The sequence below is a fragment of the Leptodactylus fuscus genome, chromosome 3 (assembly GCF_031893055.1).
Source record: "Leptodactylus fuscus isolate aLepFus1 chromosome 3, aLepFus1.hap2, whole genome shotgun sequence".
Classification (NCBI taxonomy): domain Eukaryota; kingdom Metazoa; phylum Chordata; class Amphibia; order Anura; family Leptodactylidae; genus Leptodactylus; species Leptodactylus fuscus.
This window is the reverse complement of record NC_134267.1, coordinates 108,918,629-108,936,275: the sequence shown is the minus strand read 5'-3', so window position 1 is coordinate 108,936,275 and position 17,647 is coordinate 108,918,629. Positions and strand designations below refer to the sequence as shown.

The following is a 17,647-nucleotide window of genomic DNA, read 5'->3' as shown; positions in this document are numbered from 1 at the left end:
ACATTGCATAAAAATACACGTTTTGGTAATCGCGGCATGTCTATTATACCTAAGATAAGGTAAAATAGAAGCGCTGTGGAAAAGCCGCCGCGGTTTTTCCCACAACGCTTTTTTGCTATGGCTTACTACATGGGGCCTTAGCCTTAATCTGTTCGACTCTGCCTGATCAATCCTTATCTCCCTCAGCAGGCAACACACACCAGAGGACAGTCAGTAACACAACAAATGTAACATGTAAAAGTAACAAGTTTCCAACCTGAGTATATACCTGTAATCAAATCAGAAAAAGAGAAGACTTTATAAAGAATAAAAAATGGTTTATAAAGACAGAACATTAGCTACAGTGGGTGACATAAGTATTCAAAGAGGACCTTTCATCAGATTGGGCACAGGCAGTTTTATATACTGCTGGAAAGCTGACAGTGCGCTGAAATCAGCGCACTGTCGGCTTTCCCGATCTGTGCCCCGGGTAAAGCGCTATCGGTCCCGGTACCGTAGCGCTTCACAGTCAGAAGGGCGTTTCTGACACTTAGCCAGGGACGCCCTTCTGCCCAGCAGCGCCTATCGCGCTGTACAGTGTGAGCCCCCTCCCTCTGCTCACACAGCTCGTCCATAGAGGAGTATTATGAGGAGAGAGACTGTAAAGCGCTACGGTACCGGGACCGATAGCGCTTTACCCGGGGCACAGATCGGGAAAGCCAACAGTGCGCTGAATTCAGCGCACTGTCAGCTTTCCAGCAGTATATAAAACTGCCTGTGCCCAATCTGATGAAAGGTCCTCTTTAACACGTCACAATTTTCTAAGTAAATCTATTTCTAAAGGTGCTATTGACATGAAATTCTCACTGGATGTCGGCAATAACTCATCCAATCCACACAGACAAAGAAATCCAACCATAGATGTCCATAAATCATGTCTCAGGGAAATAGTATTGAACACATGAGGAAAGAGAGGTGCAAAAAGCCATGGAAAGTCCCGACACCAGTTGAAACCTATCAGGGATTAAAAAGCAACTTATTGACAAATAATATCAGCTGGTTCAACTGATGGCCTAGAATAAGATATCTCATTACTAAGGCGCGATGGGTAAAACCAGTGAGTTGCCTGAAGACCTTTGCAAACTTATTGTTGCAAAACGTACTGATGGCATTGGTTATAGAATTTCTAAACTTCTAAAGGTTCCAGTGAAAACTGTTGGGGCCACAATCCTTAAAGGGAAAGAACATTTCACCAGCCACGACCAGGTGCTCCCTGCAAGATTTCTGATGTAGGAGTGAAAAGAATAATCAGAAGAGTTGTCCAAGAGCCAAGGACCACCTGTGGAGAGCTACCGAAAGACCTGGAATCAAAAGGTACAAATGTTTCAAAAGAAAACAATATGTAATGCACTCAACCACGCAAGACTTCATTGCTGAACAAAAAGCATGTTCAAGTGCATTTAAAGCTTACTCCACAACATTTAGACAAGCCTGTGAAATATTGGGAGAATATAGTCTGATCAGATGAGACCAAAATTTTACATTTTGGGTGCCATATTATGCATCAAAATTGGAGGCCTCCAGATACTGCATATCACCCCAAAAACACCATACCAACAGTGAAGTTTGTAGGTGGGAACATCATTGTATTGGACAGTTTGTCAGCATACAGCACTGGTAAACTTTATATAATTGAAAGAAAGATGAATAGACAAATGTACCGAGAAAATCTACTGCCAACTACCAGGATGATGAAGGTGATACAAGGGTGGACACTTCAAGAAGAGAATGATCCCAAACACACAGCCATGGAAACTCTCAATTGGTTTTGGACATTATAGAAGGAGCCCACTGAACCTTCGGGATTTGAAGAGTGTTTGTGTGGAAAAATGTATCAAACTCACACCTGAGCAATATGTGCAACTAGTTTCTCCATACAGGAGGCGTCTTGAAGCTTCATCACCCGCAGTAGCTGTTATACTACATCTTAAAAAAAATTTCAGTAAGCGTGTTCAATACTTTTTCTCGTTATTACACAGAACTTAATTTGTAGGCATCTATGGTTTGATTTCTTTGCCTGTGTGGATTGGATGGTTTATTACCGACATCTGGTGAGAATTTCATGTCAAAAAGCACCTTTAGAAATCATCATACTTTGATAAATTGGTGACATGTTCAATACTTATTTCACACACTTTATCTATACATTTGGCTAAGTAAATGAAGGAACTTAGATAAAAAAAAAAAAAAAAAGTGAAAATGCGAAAAGACAACTAAAATCACTCTTCCTCCTTCAGTAGTAAAGGGTCCATTGTGTTTGGGACACCTAAAAAAGAAAATCTTCTTGTACCGTAGATTTGCATCATTTCTGTATTGGTTCACAGAAAAACAGTGTTAATATTGTCCAGTGCAAATGCTCCTTCTTCCACAGTCACACTTCAGTTACTTTTGTCTTGTATATTTGCAACGCTGGCCGATGACTTAAATCTTTTGGCTGAAATATAAGAATAAATATTTAAGTATAACTGAGAACCCATCATGAAATATCAAACCCAATATCTAACCGACACAAATTGATAAAAAATATAGTAAGTTATTCATAAGGTTATGGTTTATGCCTGTGAGATTTTACTATGGTGCCCATGTTTAGGGCCAGGAAGATATTTTTATACTGAAAATAGGATTTAGTTCTACAAACCCAGGGAAAGGAGGAACAGGAACTCGGGGGAGGAATTCAGCAAAGAAAGTATTACATTTTATGTCTTTAAAGCATCTTGAAATGTGCTGCTGGTGCCTAACTTTTGTCTGCCTCAGAGAAAGGCATAACTTGCAAACCTGTACAATTTTGAGCAATGAAATGTTCCCAGCTCATTTGATCACATCCCTACGAACACATTAGGCTGAGAAAAGCAGATTTTTTTGTTGCAGATTTTGCCGTAGTTTTTTTAATCCAACGTCAGGAGTGGATGCAACAGAAGGGTAACATCCAAGCGATTCCTTTAAAATTCCCATTCCTTTTCAAGCTACTCTTCACTTTCGCTCAAAAAATACATCAAACTCTGCAAAAAAACTAAACAAAAAAAACAAACCACAACTTTTCCAAATCGTGGGGCAGTAGCCTAAAGGTGACTGAAACTTGATCTGCATCTGATAAGTGTTCAGTGTAAATGACCTAAAGCTATTGTATTGAAGCAGTCCAATGTATCAAAATTATGTATGAATAGGCAAGTTATACTATAGTGAAGGCAGCATGGGAACAGGTATATTTTTTCTTGTTAGAACAGCAATGTCCTCCAAATGGCAGGCTGTAATAAAATGTTATAAAATTAAATGAACATATTCAGAAAACTTGTTATACAACTGTCCCACTCTCCTGATAGTGATGAGATGCAAAGTCTGATCATCAAAAACCAGATGTTGCAAACCATGTGTATACAGTACACAGCCTAGCAGTGTGACCAACTTGACTATACGTCTAAGAGGGAACGTAGCTGGCCCAATTTTGCTTTAAAGAGGACGTTTCTCTGTCTCACTGACTAACTTTTTGCATTGTTCATGTGCCGTTCATCTGGTTCTTTGGTATGTGAAAAATTTTTTGTAACCCTCACCATTCATGAGCAATCACTTCTGTTACTTTCAGCACAATCATACTCTATACTGTCAGGTGGGCGGTCCTTGGCTGGAATAAACTGGCAGGGACCGCCTACTTGACAGAAAGCATAATTGTGCTGAAACTAAAAAAATGATTGCTCATGAATGGTAGCATTGAGGTCTCCATCATTTGGATCTGCTGGGAACCCGAAAGACTGAACTGCTAAAATAGAGGTTACACATGGACACAACTGGACTCCATTGACTAGAATGGGTGTCCATTGTTTTCAAACAAAACGACAGAGAGAAAAATCATCTATGCAGGTCTTTTCTCTCCTCAGATTTTGAACGGTTTCTGCAATGTAGTATCCAATAGACTCCGATGAAGATGCTCAATCTTTTGTGTAAATTTTTTTTTATTAATTTCCATTCTATCTGTAGTAACTACTTACGCAATATAAGTTTACGCTTCTTTTGCTCTGAATGAAGGAAGCTGCTGAGATAAAAGACTACTGGTAGGAATAGGATAAATGCTGACACTGCGATCACTGGAACAGTATCAGTACAGGGTAATGTGCAGTTGAATGTTTTGCTCCAAAGTTTGCGAGTGCTGTTCATCTAAAATGGGGGAAAAAAAGGCACATGATTTACTAGACAGTATAGTGTAACTAACCTGCTTTAGGCATTATCACATAACAATAGCCAATACATACTAACATGTTTTGGTTTTTTCGAAAAATATTTTTACAACTTGTGGATCGGAAATTTATGGACCGAATGTGTAGGTGTTTTACATTGTTCATTAAATCTGATATAGAGAAAAGGGAACAATTTGAATTTTTAGTTTGTTTTTTTTTTTTTTTAAAGGGATTCTACCATTAAAATCAATTTTATTCTCGTTGACACGTAGGAATAGCCTGAAGAAAGGCTATTCTTCTCCCATCTTTAAATGTCTTCTCGTGCAGCCATTCGGTATAAATCCCGTTTTTTGGCGGCATGCAAATGAGTACTCTCATAGAACTGGAGCGGGCCCCAGTGCTCAAACAGCACTGGGGGCGTCTCCAATGCTGCGAGAGAACTCTCCAGCGACACCTCCAACTTCTTCAGGAACATCCTCTTCACACGTCTTCTGGCGCAGGCGGTCAAACTTCTCGGCCTCGGGCAGAGACGACTGCGCATGCCTACAGGCCACAAGAAAATGACCGCTTGTTTACTGTGTAAATCGGCCATTTTCTTGTGGCTGCGGGCATGCGCAGTCAGCTCTGCCCTTGGCCTAGAAGTTTGACCGTCTGCGCCAGAAGAAGACACATGAAGAGGCCATTCCTGAAAAAGATGGAGGTGTCGCTGGAGAGTTCTCTCACAGCATTGGGGATGCCCCCAGTGCTGCTTGAGTGCTGGGGCCTGCCCCCAGTTCTGCGAGAGAAGTCATTTGCATACTGACGAAAAACGGGATTTCTACTGAACAGCGGCGCGGAGAAGACATCTAAAGGTTAAAAGAATAGCCTTTCTTAAGGCTATTCCTACGTGTTAGTGAGAAAAAAAATTGATTTTAATGGTAGAATCCCTTTATTTTTAGATCCTCTACAGGTCTTAAACCCTAGGTGGACGGCTCACTACTTCAATACACATTCCTTAAAGACTCCCAGATGTCATATTAAGGTCTGCCAAAATGGCAGCACCCAAGAGCCACCAAAAAAATGCACCTTGTTTGCCTGAGGCTTTAGTAGGGTTAATGCCTGCGATCTGTAAAGTCGCTGATCACAGGCATTGCCACCATTCCGCCATATTTAGAGGCCTGATATCCCCCTTCCTATTACAGCGGATCTCAGGAAAAGCTTAGTCTTCCTTCTGATTTTCAAACAGCTGCTATATTAAACAAAGCGATTAAAACATTTATCATCAGGTCTGCATCGATCTCCAAAACAGAGGTTCCCCGTCCCATCAGATGGGGCAGTCACTGGCCACCACAACCCAGTAGGGAATGATAGGTGAGAAGACCATTTCCTTCTATGGAAGTTGGGCGCTGATAAAGTAGGTTGAAGAGCATAAAAGGGTTAAACATATTATTTTAACTATGCTGTGCCCTGTCTAACGTTACACAATTCACCTCCCTTTTTCTATGTCATGATCAATCATTTCTTTTGTATATTGCTGTTCATAGTGAAAAGTAATCCGTGCAGGGCAGAGTATGTAAGCACAGATATCACAATTCTGATTAGACACAAAGTATCAGTCCCATTGGGTGGAACTTAGGTGCACACCTGATGCAATAAAATAGACAAGTGCTATGGGGTCAGCAGAAGACTTCCCACACATGCCATAAATCACTTGTCTGTTTGCCTTTGTTCAGCAGAACTGTCCCTACCTCCAAAGGGTACCAAAGAATTGAAAACTCTCAAACAATAAGGTAAAACCCCTGTTTGGGATCATAATGAAATTGTACCACAACCCCTCTCTGGAGATTTTCTCTTACTAGCCACCAACAGAGAAAGCTTTTGACTTTTTGGGGAACTGATATCCTCTTGTCTAGAGAAGAAAGTTGCTTGTTCTATACTGACAGAAGGAACTTCTGTAGATCTCTTGCATGGGCCTGAGCCATAGGACCACTAGGAATGGTGGCTGTCGAATGCAGGAGATGCATTACTTTACTTACAGAACTTGATTGCACAAAGTGGAAGGAGGAGATCCTTACTAGAAAGGTGTCCTATTTCTTTTGGGGAATAAAGTGTTGTTAGTATATAAAGTATTGTTAGTATATCTACCTGTATATGCTGTGTATTGTATGTAAACCCCCAAATGTAAGGCACCATGGAATTAATGGTGCTATATAAATTATTAATAACAATAATAATAATAATAATAAAGTGTCTAGGTAGGAATCAAGAAGGATACCCAAGAAGGTCTTTTGCTTGCTGGACACCAGTCTGGACTTTAGGTTTATTATCCACCCTAGATCTGCAAAGGGTTGTTTTACCAGATGGAGCGGATATCAAAAAATTGTCCAGATATGGGACGATATGTATTCCCTTTAGATGTAGAAAGGAACATACTTCCACAATAGTCTTTGTAAAGACATAAGGTGCTGCTGAGAGGCCAAAATAAAGGGAGTGAAACGGATAATGAACCAGATAATCCCCTGTGGTAAAGGCAACTCTGAGGAATCTCAGGGAATCCTGATGGATCGGAACATGGTAGTATGCGTCCATTAGGTTGAGGATATACCATCCAGCAGTCCTTATTAAAGAGATTTATGGAGGAGCAAATGGTCTCCATTTTGAAACGCTTGTAGTCCAAGAAGCGGTTGAGAGACTAAGTTCAGAATTGCTTTGAAGGAGGCTTCTGGTTTTTGGACCAGGAATACTAGAGAGTAAAATCATTCCACAATTTGAGATGAAAGAATCAGAATAATGACCTATTTTTCCTGAAGTAACTCCAGTTCCTGATGCAAAGCCATACCAGCCACTGAAGAGGAAACCTTTACGGTACAGAATTTTGTTGGAGGATCTCTCTGTTTGGAGGACTTGATCTCTAGCCTGTAACTAAATACCCAAGGAGAGAATTGCCCCTGAATTTCTTAGTTAGCACCAAAAAGATGCACCACCAGAAGTCCCGCCCCCCGAATGCCGAAACCAGAAGAAAAGGAAGCAACCAGCAGAATACATCTAAACTATAGGGATTACACACCATAAAAAGCAAATGCACCCCTAAACCCTAATAATAATGATTCTTCAAAGTAGACAACCTAAAGATTACATTTGTCTCAATGGGTTATCGATAGCGATGTCCACCTTCATGTAACTTTGTGACAAACAAATAATTTTTTGAGGAAAATTAATTAATAGATATATTTGTACCAAAAACTCATATTCTATCGTACATTCACTCTTACAAAAAAAAAAAAAATCAAGGTGTACACAATTTATGTATAGTTTCAAAACATCGACAAGAGCTTGTACTCTCAAAAAGACCGAAACAGAAGATAAGCAATATTTTGCTGTCATCCAATAATTTGTTAAAAACTGTATACAGCAAAGCATTAATGTTATACAAAAAGCTACAGTACACTTTAAGGCCCAATTCCTCAGGATCAATAAGGGCTTTCAAAAAGAAGTTAAATTCTAAGATTCTTAATCTCCATTACAAATAGCAATTTTACCAGCAAATCACTCCAGAAATGAATGTGCTATCATATTGATCTTCTCATCTTTAAAATGAATCTAAGATGTTCTTGATAGCCCTTATGGATCCTGAGATATCAGCAATAGTAGCAATTACTACTACTACTACTACATACGTCTTTGGCAACTGAAGTGTCTCCCTGTGAGGATGTATGACATCAGTCCATGGCAGGGAAAATGTTAAAGGCAGTCTACCACCTCCCCGAAGCATAGTCAGCAGCCACCACCATGTTACAGAGCAAGTTACAGTGATAAATAACATATCTTTGTTATTTAGGTAACTTTTATAGTTTTAGAGAAAAACTCTGAAGTCTTATGCAGATTAAGCAGTTGGTGCAATGGAGACCGACCTTCAACTTTCTGGAGCACCGTTCTTTCCACTCTGACCCTATCATCTCATGCTTGCATCATTCAATGCATGGAGAGTTGATCCTCCCACTGCAATAACATTACCCATCCTGCTTGAGTGGCAAAAGGAGTGCTCCAGGAGCTTCTGCATTGCACCAACTGCCATATTTGCATATCACTTCAAAGTTGGTTTTCTCCAAATCTACAAAAGTAGCATACATAACAAAGGTATGACGTTTATCACTGTAACCTGCTCTGTAATGTGATGGTGACAGCTACATATACTTGGGGAGGTGGTAGACTTGCTTTAAGTTGATCATGGAGAAACATATTTCTGGCCATCTAGTCACTAATGCAAATGGCAAAACTTTTTCCCCATAACAACAGATAACCTTCAATCTATATATCATGTAAAGTTGTGTGTTAAGAGTACTTTCTATGGAGTACACTCATATCCTTATAAGAACTTACAATGTCTTCCAGGTCAATACATAGAGCATTTGTATGCTCGAATTCATTGTACAAATTATTCAGATGTCGGTAACTGTCATTACAATTTTGGCACACTCTTGAAAAATTGCCTTGTTCTGTTGAGATCGGAGGCTCCTGAAATAAAACAGAATATGATGACTCTGAATAAGCAAAAGTAAAAACTATAGGTAATAAATGCCTAGTTATATCACTTAGAACATTAGCAACTTTATGACATAAAAACCAATGTATCACACGAAAAACAATCTACTAAACTATTGTTATGTAAAACAAGAGTTACCCTCATTGTATTGTTGAAGCACTGGATTAAGCTGTCAAATGCATCCATAAATTTAGACGTGTTGTTTGATATCCCACTGCTGTTGTTCTGTAAGCAATCTGTGAAAGTGAATCACACATTATTAGTTTTATTACTTTATGACACTAGAAATCACAATAAAGCATCATGTGGTCTTTCATGCCAATATTAGCCCTCTATCTACTGTTCAACAGCGACTTCTAATATTTATGGTATTCACTACAATAACTGTAACGGGGGAGTGGGGGGGGGAGGAGAGTATTTGTGATGGAAGCGATGAAATGGAACCTCACCAATTTATCAAATATGGGTAACTATACATTTTTTTTTCTTTTTAATACAAGTAAATTAGAAGTTAGTGGGTGTGGGGGGGAGGGTGTTTAGTTTAGGGGTTAATTTGTATTTTATCTCAGTCAACCCCTTCAAGATATATTACAAAGTTTGTTATATTTACATGCACTATTCCTCTATGGAAAGTTGTTTATAACTGGATGTACACTGTAATGGACATGCTGCTCTTTCTCTACAGCAAGTAGTAGTAGAATTATAGATAGATCAATCTAATATACTATGGATCATACTTACTTTGACATTTAGAATCGCTCCACAAATCATCAAAAAAATCATTAAGTGTAACAATGACCTGGACTCTGTCAGATCGCAGTAGTATTGTTGAACAGCTGACTGTGCTATTCTGCAGATTCAAGAAAAGTACAAAAAGCAATGAGAAATGGAAACAAGAACATTTTATACAAGTAACCTAGACGTTGAATATTCAGAGTAAAAAAAGAGAAATTATACTTAGCCGTGTTAACTGTATTTTAGGTGCAACAGTATTTTAAACACATGTAACAAATAGGGTTGAGTGATCGGGATCGGAAAAGATCGGATTCCGATCGACGATCGAGCAAATTTCACGATCGCGATCGGAATTCCGATCCCGATCTTTTTATGTGGGATCAAGGTTGGAGGTTATTTCCCACAATGCTTTGCTACTGGCCAAGCATTGTGGGAAAAGCTAACAATGTTAACTAGGTCTCATAGGAATGAATGGATGCAATTGGCACACAGCCTGTGCCGGCTTCCGGCCGCTTAACCCCCTGCGCGCCGGCTGCGTCCATTCATTCTAATGGGAGACTAACTAACATCTCTAGTAGCTAACACTTACCTGCACAGATCGCTGGTCCGGTCCCCGCTGCCACCGTCTCCCAGGTTAGTGTTATAGGCCTAAGAAGAAGGCGGGGCTTGTGGCTTAGAAGAGTGTGGGCGGGTACTGGGAGGGGAAGCGTCACATCTCCCCGCCCTGTACCCGCCCACACTCTCCTAAGCCACAAGCCCCACCTTCTTCCTAGGTCTGTAACACTAACCTGGGAGGCGGGGGCAGTGAGGCGAGAAGTGGACCAAGAACAGTGGGGAGCAGACCAGCGATCTGTGCAGGTAAGTGGACAGCAGGGGGGACTAAGTAGCCAGAGGATTTTTTTTTTTAATCACTACATAGCGTGAATTCTAACAATTAAAGCATTCAATTTTTTAGACTCCATGCTGTGTAGTGAATAGGATCGTTTTTAAAATACGATCTTTGATTATTAAAAAAAATCCCATTGACTTGCATTGGAATCAAATGGAAAATGATCGGAAATCGTATTTTTAAAACGATCCTGAAATCTCAAGATCGGCTCAACCCTAGTAACAAACATAACAAGGTCTTTTGCAGCGTGAATACAGAAAATACACATCTGTGGAATATTGTGACAGCACTGAATTGAGTGATAAGGTGGCACAATATGGATTAGATGAGTACCTCGATTAACTCAAAGAGACAATCTTGTTGACTATATGGATAGAAAAACACGCCCTATGTGACAGCTGTTACCAGCAGTATAAAATAATAAGGAAACGTGGGAGGAGAGAGAACAAAAAAAATGACCAATAATGGTCCCCCTCCAAGTGTTACCCTAAACACTATAATATAAAGAGATATAAAGATAACACAAGACACCCACAAATAATAACAGAATGTGGGTGATGGAGAAACAAAAGGAGCACATGACGGGGAAGTGACAGGGTCTGAGGAAAAAGAGGGTGAGTAGAAGACCACCAACAGACTGTTAAAAAAAAGACCCATAGTCACGATTTACTGAACATTTTACATCTATTACAATTAACAAACAATTATTCTAGGATTCTCCCCTTTTTACACACCACCCCCCGTTTATGCCACTGAATTTTGGTTTCAGTTATTCACTCATCAGTTATCCTGATTAGACACTATATGGTTAATGATGGATCCTTTAGTCAATGGCAGTGAGAGATAGGATGGCATGGATGTGAAATAATGATGTGAGCAAGTTTATACCAATTAACTGAGCCAGCTTTCAGTTATTTTGTGTTGGATTGTCCACTCCTACCAGCATCAAAAACTCCTCCATACACATGATGAGGTTGAGCGCCTCCACTCACTGTACCCTACAAATGGAGGTCTAGATCTCCACATTCAGGGACAATGTAGCGTACTGCAACCAAGAAGTGCCCTTCTTAACAGCCCTCATGAAATGCGATATCATAGACAGAAGTGAAAATTTGGGGTGTTAGAAATGTAAGCCTGAAAAAAGTTATTATATAGTGATCTAGCGCCTAGATCGGAGGTTCCCAAACTTTTTTTTCTTGTAGACCAATTTCAAAATTTTACTGGTTTCGGTGGACCCCCTGCTGCTACATTTCTACCATATTCCCAAAACTTGTCAAAAAATGTGAAGATTAGATCGAACGTAGACCCCCATCAAGTCTCTCGTGGACCCCTGGTGGTCCACCTGGACCACTATGGGAATCACTGGCCTAGATCATTGACAGGAGGGCATATGAGGAACATAGTGCCTGAATATGAAAAGCATCTCCAACACAGGTAATGAACGAAGGGGAAGAACCTAAGGTTTGGTTCACATCTGCGCATGGGTTTCTGTTTAGGGAGTTTGAATGGAAACCTAATCCGCACAAAAAACTGATTACCTAAGGAAACCCATGGACCCCATAGACTATAATGGGGTCTGTGTGGTTTCCGCACAAAAAATCCAGAGAGAAAAGTACTGCTTGCAGGACTTTTCTCTCCACATTTTTCATGTGGAGAAGGGAACGGAATGGCCCGAACACAGAGGTGAGTCGGGCCTAAGACGGTGTTGGGTCTTGTACTACCTGGGAAGCTTCTTAAATGAATTATATTTTATTTATATCCAAGAAGAATAGCAAACTAAAAATCTCTTCCCACAACGTACTTCCTTAGTAACACAAGGAATGCATATCACGACTGTGTCACATGCTATAGAGGAAGAGAACAATGTTCCGTGTGATCTACTGGAATATTACAAAACATAAAAAGCCACTTGTATTACTCATCTTCCTCACAGAAAAAAATTGTTACAAGAAACTGCTTCATGTGAAGATGTGGAACCTAAAGTCTGCATTTCATAGAAACAGCTGCAGTAATTCTAGTTATGTATACATTAAAGGGGTCCAAGATATGAAAAAAGGGGTAAATGCAGAAATGGAATGTAATGACAAAGAAGCTATACTCACCAGATCAATCCTCCATTATCATTATTGTTTACTTGGCTGTAATAATATACCGTATACACATCTGACCAGTGTAACCAGTCAGTGGTCCCTGGTCATATAAAGAAATACTCCTTTTCCCTTCATGTTTATTAATGGGATATTATTGCAGCACTATGGCCAGAAAACGGTAACAGTGTTTTTAGAAGTAACCTCTTGCAGATAGGAGCCATAGTGACAAACTGTGTCCACTGCAGAAGAAATGTATAGCCATCAACCTAAGAGTCTGTTCACATAGATCTGTGAAAAAAATAGTACACGCTCTATGTTTTCACAACTCAGACTATCAAGACCCAATTTACTCGCTGAATTAAAAGGGTCATTGGAAAAAAAATAAATAAATTGTGTGCCACACTGATCCATTAAATATATTGCAGTGTCTTGGCTTGGTCGTGTGACTAAGGCTAGGTTTACACTAGCGTTGTCTCTCCATTGTCTGGGTCTGCCTGTTCCATGTGTAAGCAGTAGCTTGTTGCCTGTACACAACTGTGTGAATAGCGCAAACTACATTACATGACACAAGGTAGATAGAGACTCCATTACAGATTTTGCATTGAGACCCGGGAGCTTCAGTTTATTGCACTGATTTGATCATGTGAATATGCCCTTACATAACAGATCTCTATTCTCTTTCACAGAGTGTAGGTCTAAGTGCCAACCATCAACATTAACATCCATATACAGCGGATGTAGAAAAGTGTTGTCTTCATGAGAAAGAGAAGCTAATGTCGGAGTCAACACAGTGATTAGTTGGACTTCATTCAGCAAGAGGTCTATTGCTGGGCACGCCGGTGTCATCTGAACATCTGTCCTGTAAAAAGCAGTCATTCAGATCAATGGCGGTCCATGGAATCCATGGACTGCCTGAGTTTGTCAAAGAGGCGGCTGGTCATACAGAGACAGCAATCTTAATCGGACTATCCAATTTGGGCAAACCCTTTAAGCCTTTGCAATGAATTCAGAGTAAATATTAATAAAGCACATTGCAACACCTTAGAAGTGGACAGATGGCCATTTCACCTACCCAAACCTACTAAGCATCTAGTAAACACAGCGCCAATAAATCATTGATCATGGGGTCAGACTATCCCACATATATCATAGAAAGAGGAACATATAAGATGATAACAATAATATGTAGTCTCTCACCTATCCCACTAGACTTATTAGTATTCCTAATCCCATTATGGCTCTGATTACATATTAACCTACATGAACAACAGAGACATTTACCAACAATCATATAAAACCCAAGAAAATACTCTATTTTTTATCTGCTTCAATCATGTAGAAGCTTTCAATATGCTAAAGCCATAAGTAATAAGGCACAGAGCATGACTGCCCTGTGTGAATGTGCATCGCTAATCCCCATTCACGTGCATTATCCTGCACTTTGCTACAGGCAGAATCCACAGCGACAATTCGCAATAAATGACCACATGGCCCAAGAGCAGGTTCATTGGCTCATTTGACTGCATTACATATTCTGCACACATAAGTATACACATATAATGAAAGACCCAGCTTTTCCAACACACCTGGATAGGATTTCCAATCTTGCTCATGGTTGCTTTGAGCTGGGCATATTCCTTGTAGCAGTGTTGGCACAGCCGCACAGGCCTTGCCATGCTCACCAAGCAGTTGCTGAGGGTGGCACTGATGTTAGCAAATTCATGTAAGAGTGGGGTACACTGGGACGGGTCTGGTGTGGGGTCAGGTGCCAAGGAGTAAGCTGGCAAAAGAGATAGAGAAAGCTGCTCTGCCCATAGGGCTCTGGCCATCAGGTCAGCATCAGCTGCCATAGGTGTGTCCTCAAGTAACCACTCTGTGCCCATACACACTCCGGCCAGCACCAAGCACTGCAGCAGGCATCTTGTAACATCCATCCTGGCACACTGTCCTATGCAGTGAGGGTAGAGGAAGGCAGTGTGCAGCCTGCTATCATACTATAGGCACATACTATAGGCACATCATACTCACAACCCCATACACAGCGCTCCAGTACACACATAGGAACAGCAGCTGAGGCAGCAGAGCTCAGCACTTCCGTGTGCACGGGGCAGGAGGCGGGGCTACTGCCGAGCTAACCCTTTCACTGCCGCGGAGCTTCTGCACACTACTCACTAGCTGCGGTGGGGAGTGCGTCTTTTCTCTACACGGGAGTGCGTCTTTTCTCTACACTCTTTTTTTTTTATACTATAGGAATAAATAGAATAAAGTTCCACGTTTGCGTCATTTTGAGTATTGCTGTACTTAGTCTACTGTTCCTAAATAATGCCAGTTGCCTGACAAGTGTCCCTATATAATAATATAGTGGAGGGACAGTTCCTACTTTTCAGCCAAGCCCTTCTTTGCTCCTGAACTGTTCCAGACACTAACTGTCTGGCCTAATGCTAGGCTCACACTAGAGTTCAGGTTTTTGTTCTTTGGGTACGCTTGGGGACCTGAAAAACCGAAACTGTATCTGCTTGAGGCTAAGGCCCACGGAACGTGCCGCAAGCGTTGACGGGACCAACTGCAGCGAGAACGCATCATGGTTCTTCCCTCGGCGCTTTAAACAGAAAGTTCACAAAGTTTTCCTTTGCGGGCTCTCTGTTGCAATTATACCTATGGGGATACTGCCAGTGTTTCCGGAAGTATAATAGACATGCTTTGATTTCCAAAACCGCGCCAGTTATGGGAATTGTGGTGTGTCTGCACTGCAATTTTTACCGATAAGTAGGCATGGGATTCGCTTTGCCTATACTGTAAAAAGCCACAGGCAAATCACAGCATTTCCATCCCTTGGGGCCCCTGCCTAAAAAGCAATTACAATGGGGATGCTCCAGCAGGTAGCAGCTAGAGATAAGCGAGTAGTATTCGATCGAATACCTCCCCGCCATAGGTATGCGTGTAAGCGGCCGAACACCAAGGGGTTAAACACATAGAATATTTGATGCGCTTAACCCCTTGGTGTTCGGCCGCTTACATGCATACTTATGGCGGAGAGGTATTCAATTGAATACTACTTGGTCATCTCTAGTAGCGGCCTATTTACCAACCTCCCCGGACCTGCTCACTGCTGCCCCCGCTTCCCCTTGTACTATAGTGTACTATAGGCCACAGAGGGCGGTAGTGAATAGGCCCAGGCCGCGATCCCACTACCGCTATTACATACCGCCCAACCGTCCCGATTTCCACGGGACACTCACGCTTTCCTGCCCCTGTCCCTCCGTCCCGCGCAGCTCCCTACATATCCCAGTATGTCCCTTCAATGATCTACTGATCTATCATTCCTCCGATCACCGCCTGCTGTTATAACAGATAAGAGGCTGCAGTGATCGGAGGAACGTTTTACTATGGTTCAAGGACCTTGTGTGACATCACACGCTCACGTGACTAGGTGGGCGTGTCAGTGTCCTGCAGTGAAGAGATCCGAGAGGGAAGGGGGGATCTGAGAAGAGAGAGAGAGAGATGAAGGGGGGACAGGAAACTTGGGGCAGAGATGGAGGAGGGGACATGAAATGGAGCAGATAAAGGGGGCCCTTAAACTGGGGGACAACTGGAGAGGACATTAAACCGTGGGGGGAGCTACCCCTACGGTTTAATGTCTGCTTCTAGTTGCCCACCGTTTAATGTCCCACTTCATCTGCCATTTATTTATTGCCCCATTCAACTACCCCCATTGCTAATGTCCCCCTCCAGCTGATCCAGTTTCATGTTTAAACTGGGGCACCAGGAGAGGGACTTAATACTGTGGGGCAGTTGGAAGGGAACTGTCACGGAGCAAAGGTATTTGCTCAAAAGTCCGGATGGTCTTTTGAATCAACACGGACGCAAGAGGTCGGGAGACAACAGCAATTTATTGTAATCCACAAAGTTAGTAGCCGGCGGCGGTCACATCAACCGTAATAACAATAAGTCCACAGAAGTCACAATCCAATGATAACTTTGGTTCCTTGGTCCTGTAACTAAATCCTGGCTCTCTGCAGAGCTGTGCACAGGCCGGCTAACACATACTAACTCCAGCTACAACTATATACTAAGACTGTTACACCTATATCTGTGGGTGGGAAGGGCTGAGTCACAGATCCTTCCCCCCTCACCTATACCAAGGAGAGCAGACTCCCTGTCTACTATGGACAATGCACCATCCAACATCTTCTTGGAGACACTGATTAGATTATCTCCACCCATTGTCCTCACTGGTCCTCACTAGTTAGAGGTATTTGCATACAATGTGCTAACACACTAGACCCTAATCAGCCAACTACACATTGATGTATATAACAGGTTAGAGAATACATTCCACATGAAATATATATTACACATTGCCTATAGTATAGACTCTAACCATCCCGTGACAGGAACAATGTGGGGGCATATAATGTACTGGTGACGGTAGGAGGATTATAGTGTGTCGGGGGACATGAAAAATGAAAGAGAATGGGCGGAGTCAACACAAAAGTGGGCAGGGCTAAATTTGCTGCGGCGCGCTATGCGCGCAGCACATTTTGTCCCTCTTTCTGTTGTTCAAAAGTTGGGAGGTATGATGCACTTTGGTCGACGTAATAAAATGTATGATTATATACATAATTGTAAATTACTGAGTAAGGGCTCGTTCACATCTGCGCAGGCACTCCGTACTTCAGGTTTCCATTTCCTGCATAAAACAGAGGCAGGAGACGGAAACCTGCAGGAGGCTTTCTCACCCATTCATTTGAATAGGTGAGAAAGCTGTCCGGCCGTGAGCGGCGGTGAGCGTTTTAGGCTCTCCGCCGCGAAACCGGGTTTTATAATCTGGACACAGAGTCGGACATGCAGTACTCTGTGTCTGGATTAAAAAAAACGGTTTCGCAGCGGAGAGCCTAAAACGCTCACCGCCGCTCACGGCTGGACCCGGTCTATGGTTTCCATCTTCTGGCATGCAGAAGACGGAAACCATAGAACGGAGACCCTGAACGCAGGTGTGAACCTAGCATAAGACTGCCAATGAAAAAGACTTGGAGATTTTGGTGGACAGCAAGCTTACCTTTAGTGACCAGTGCCAGGCAGCTGCTGTCAGTGCAAATAAAATTATGGGATGCATCATAAGAGGTCTAGATTCTCATGACACGGACATAGTTATGCCTCTATACAAATCCCTGCTACAGCTATACTTAGACTATTGTGCGCA

The 17,647-nt window shown here is 41.8% G+C and overlaps 1 protein-coding gene across 1 annotated transcript; it reads right to left on the bottom strand.

The window, feature by feature from the left end:
• Positions 1–759: 759 nt before the first annotated feature.
• On the bottom strand, positions 760–14,493 carry OSTM1 (osteoclastogenesis associated transmembrane protein 1). The gene is made up of 6 exons (XM_075266650.1): positions 14,031–14,493; positions 9,472–9,580; positions 8,869–8,966; positions 8,568–8,702; positions 4,023–4,188; positions 760–2,473 (listed from the first exon to the last, which is right to left on the bottom strand). Exons 1-6 carry the CDS (start codon positions 14,376–14,378, stop codon positions 2,418–2,420), a joined length of 912 nt encoding a protein of 303 aa, XP_075122751.1. The 5' UTR covers positions 14,379–14,493; the 3' UTR covers positions 760–2,417.
• Between the last annotated feature and the right edge of the window lie 3,154 nt (positions 14,494–17,647).

Coding starts and splice junctions, on each gene's coding strand:
- OSTM1 (XM_075266650.1), bottom strand. CDS start 14,378: ATGGATGTTACAAGATGCCTGCTGCAGTGCTTGGTGCTGGCCGGAGTG. Junction 9,581..14,030: donor AGATTGGAAATCCTATCCAG/GTGTGTTGGAAA, acceptor TTGAATCTGCAG/AATAGCACAGTCAGCTGTTC. Junction 8,967..9,471: donor GAGCGATTCTAAATGTCAAA/GTAAGTATGATC, acceptor TCACTTTCACAG/ATTGCTTACAGAACAACAGC.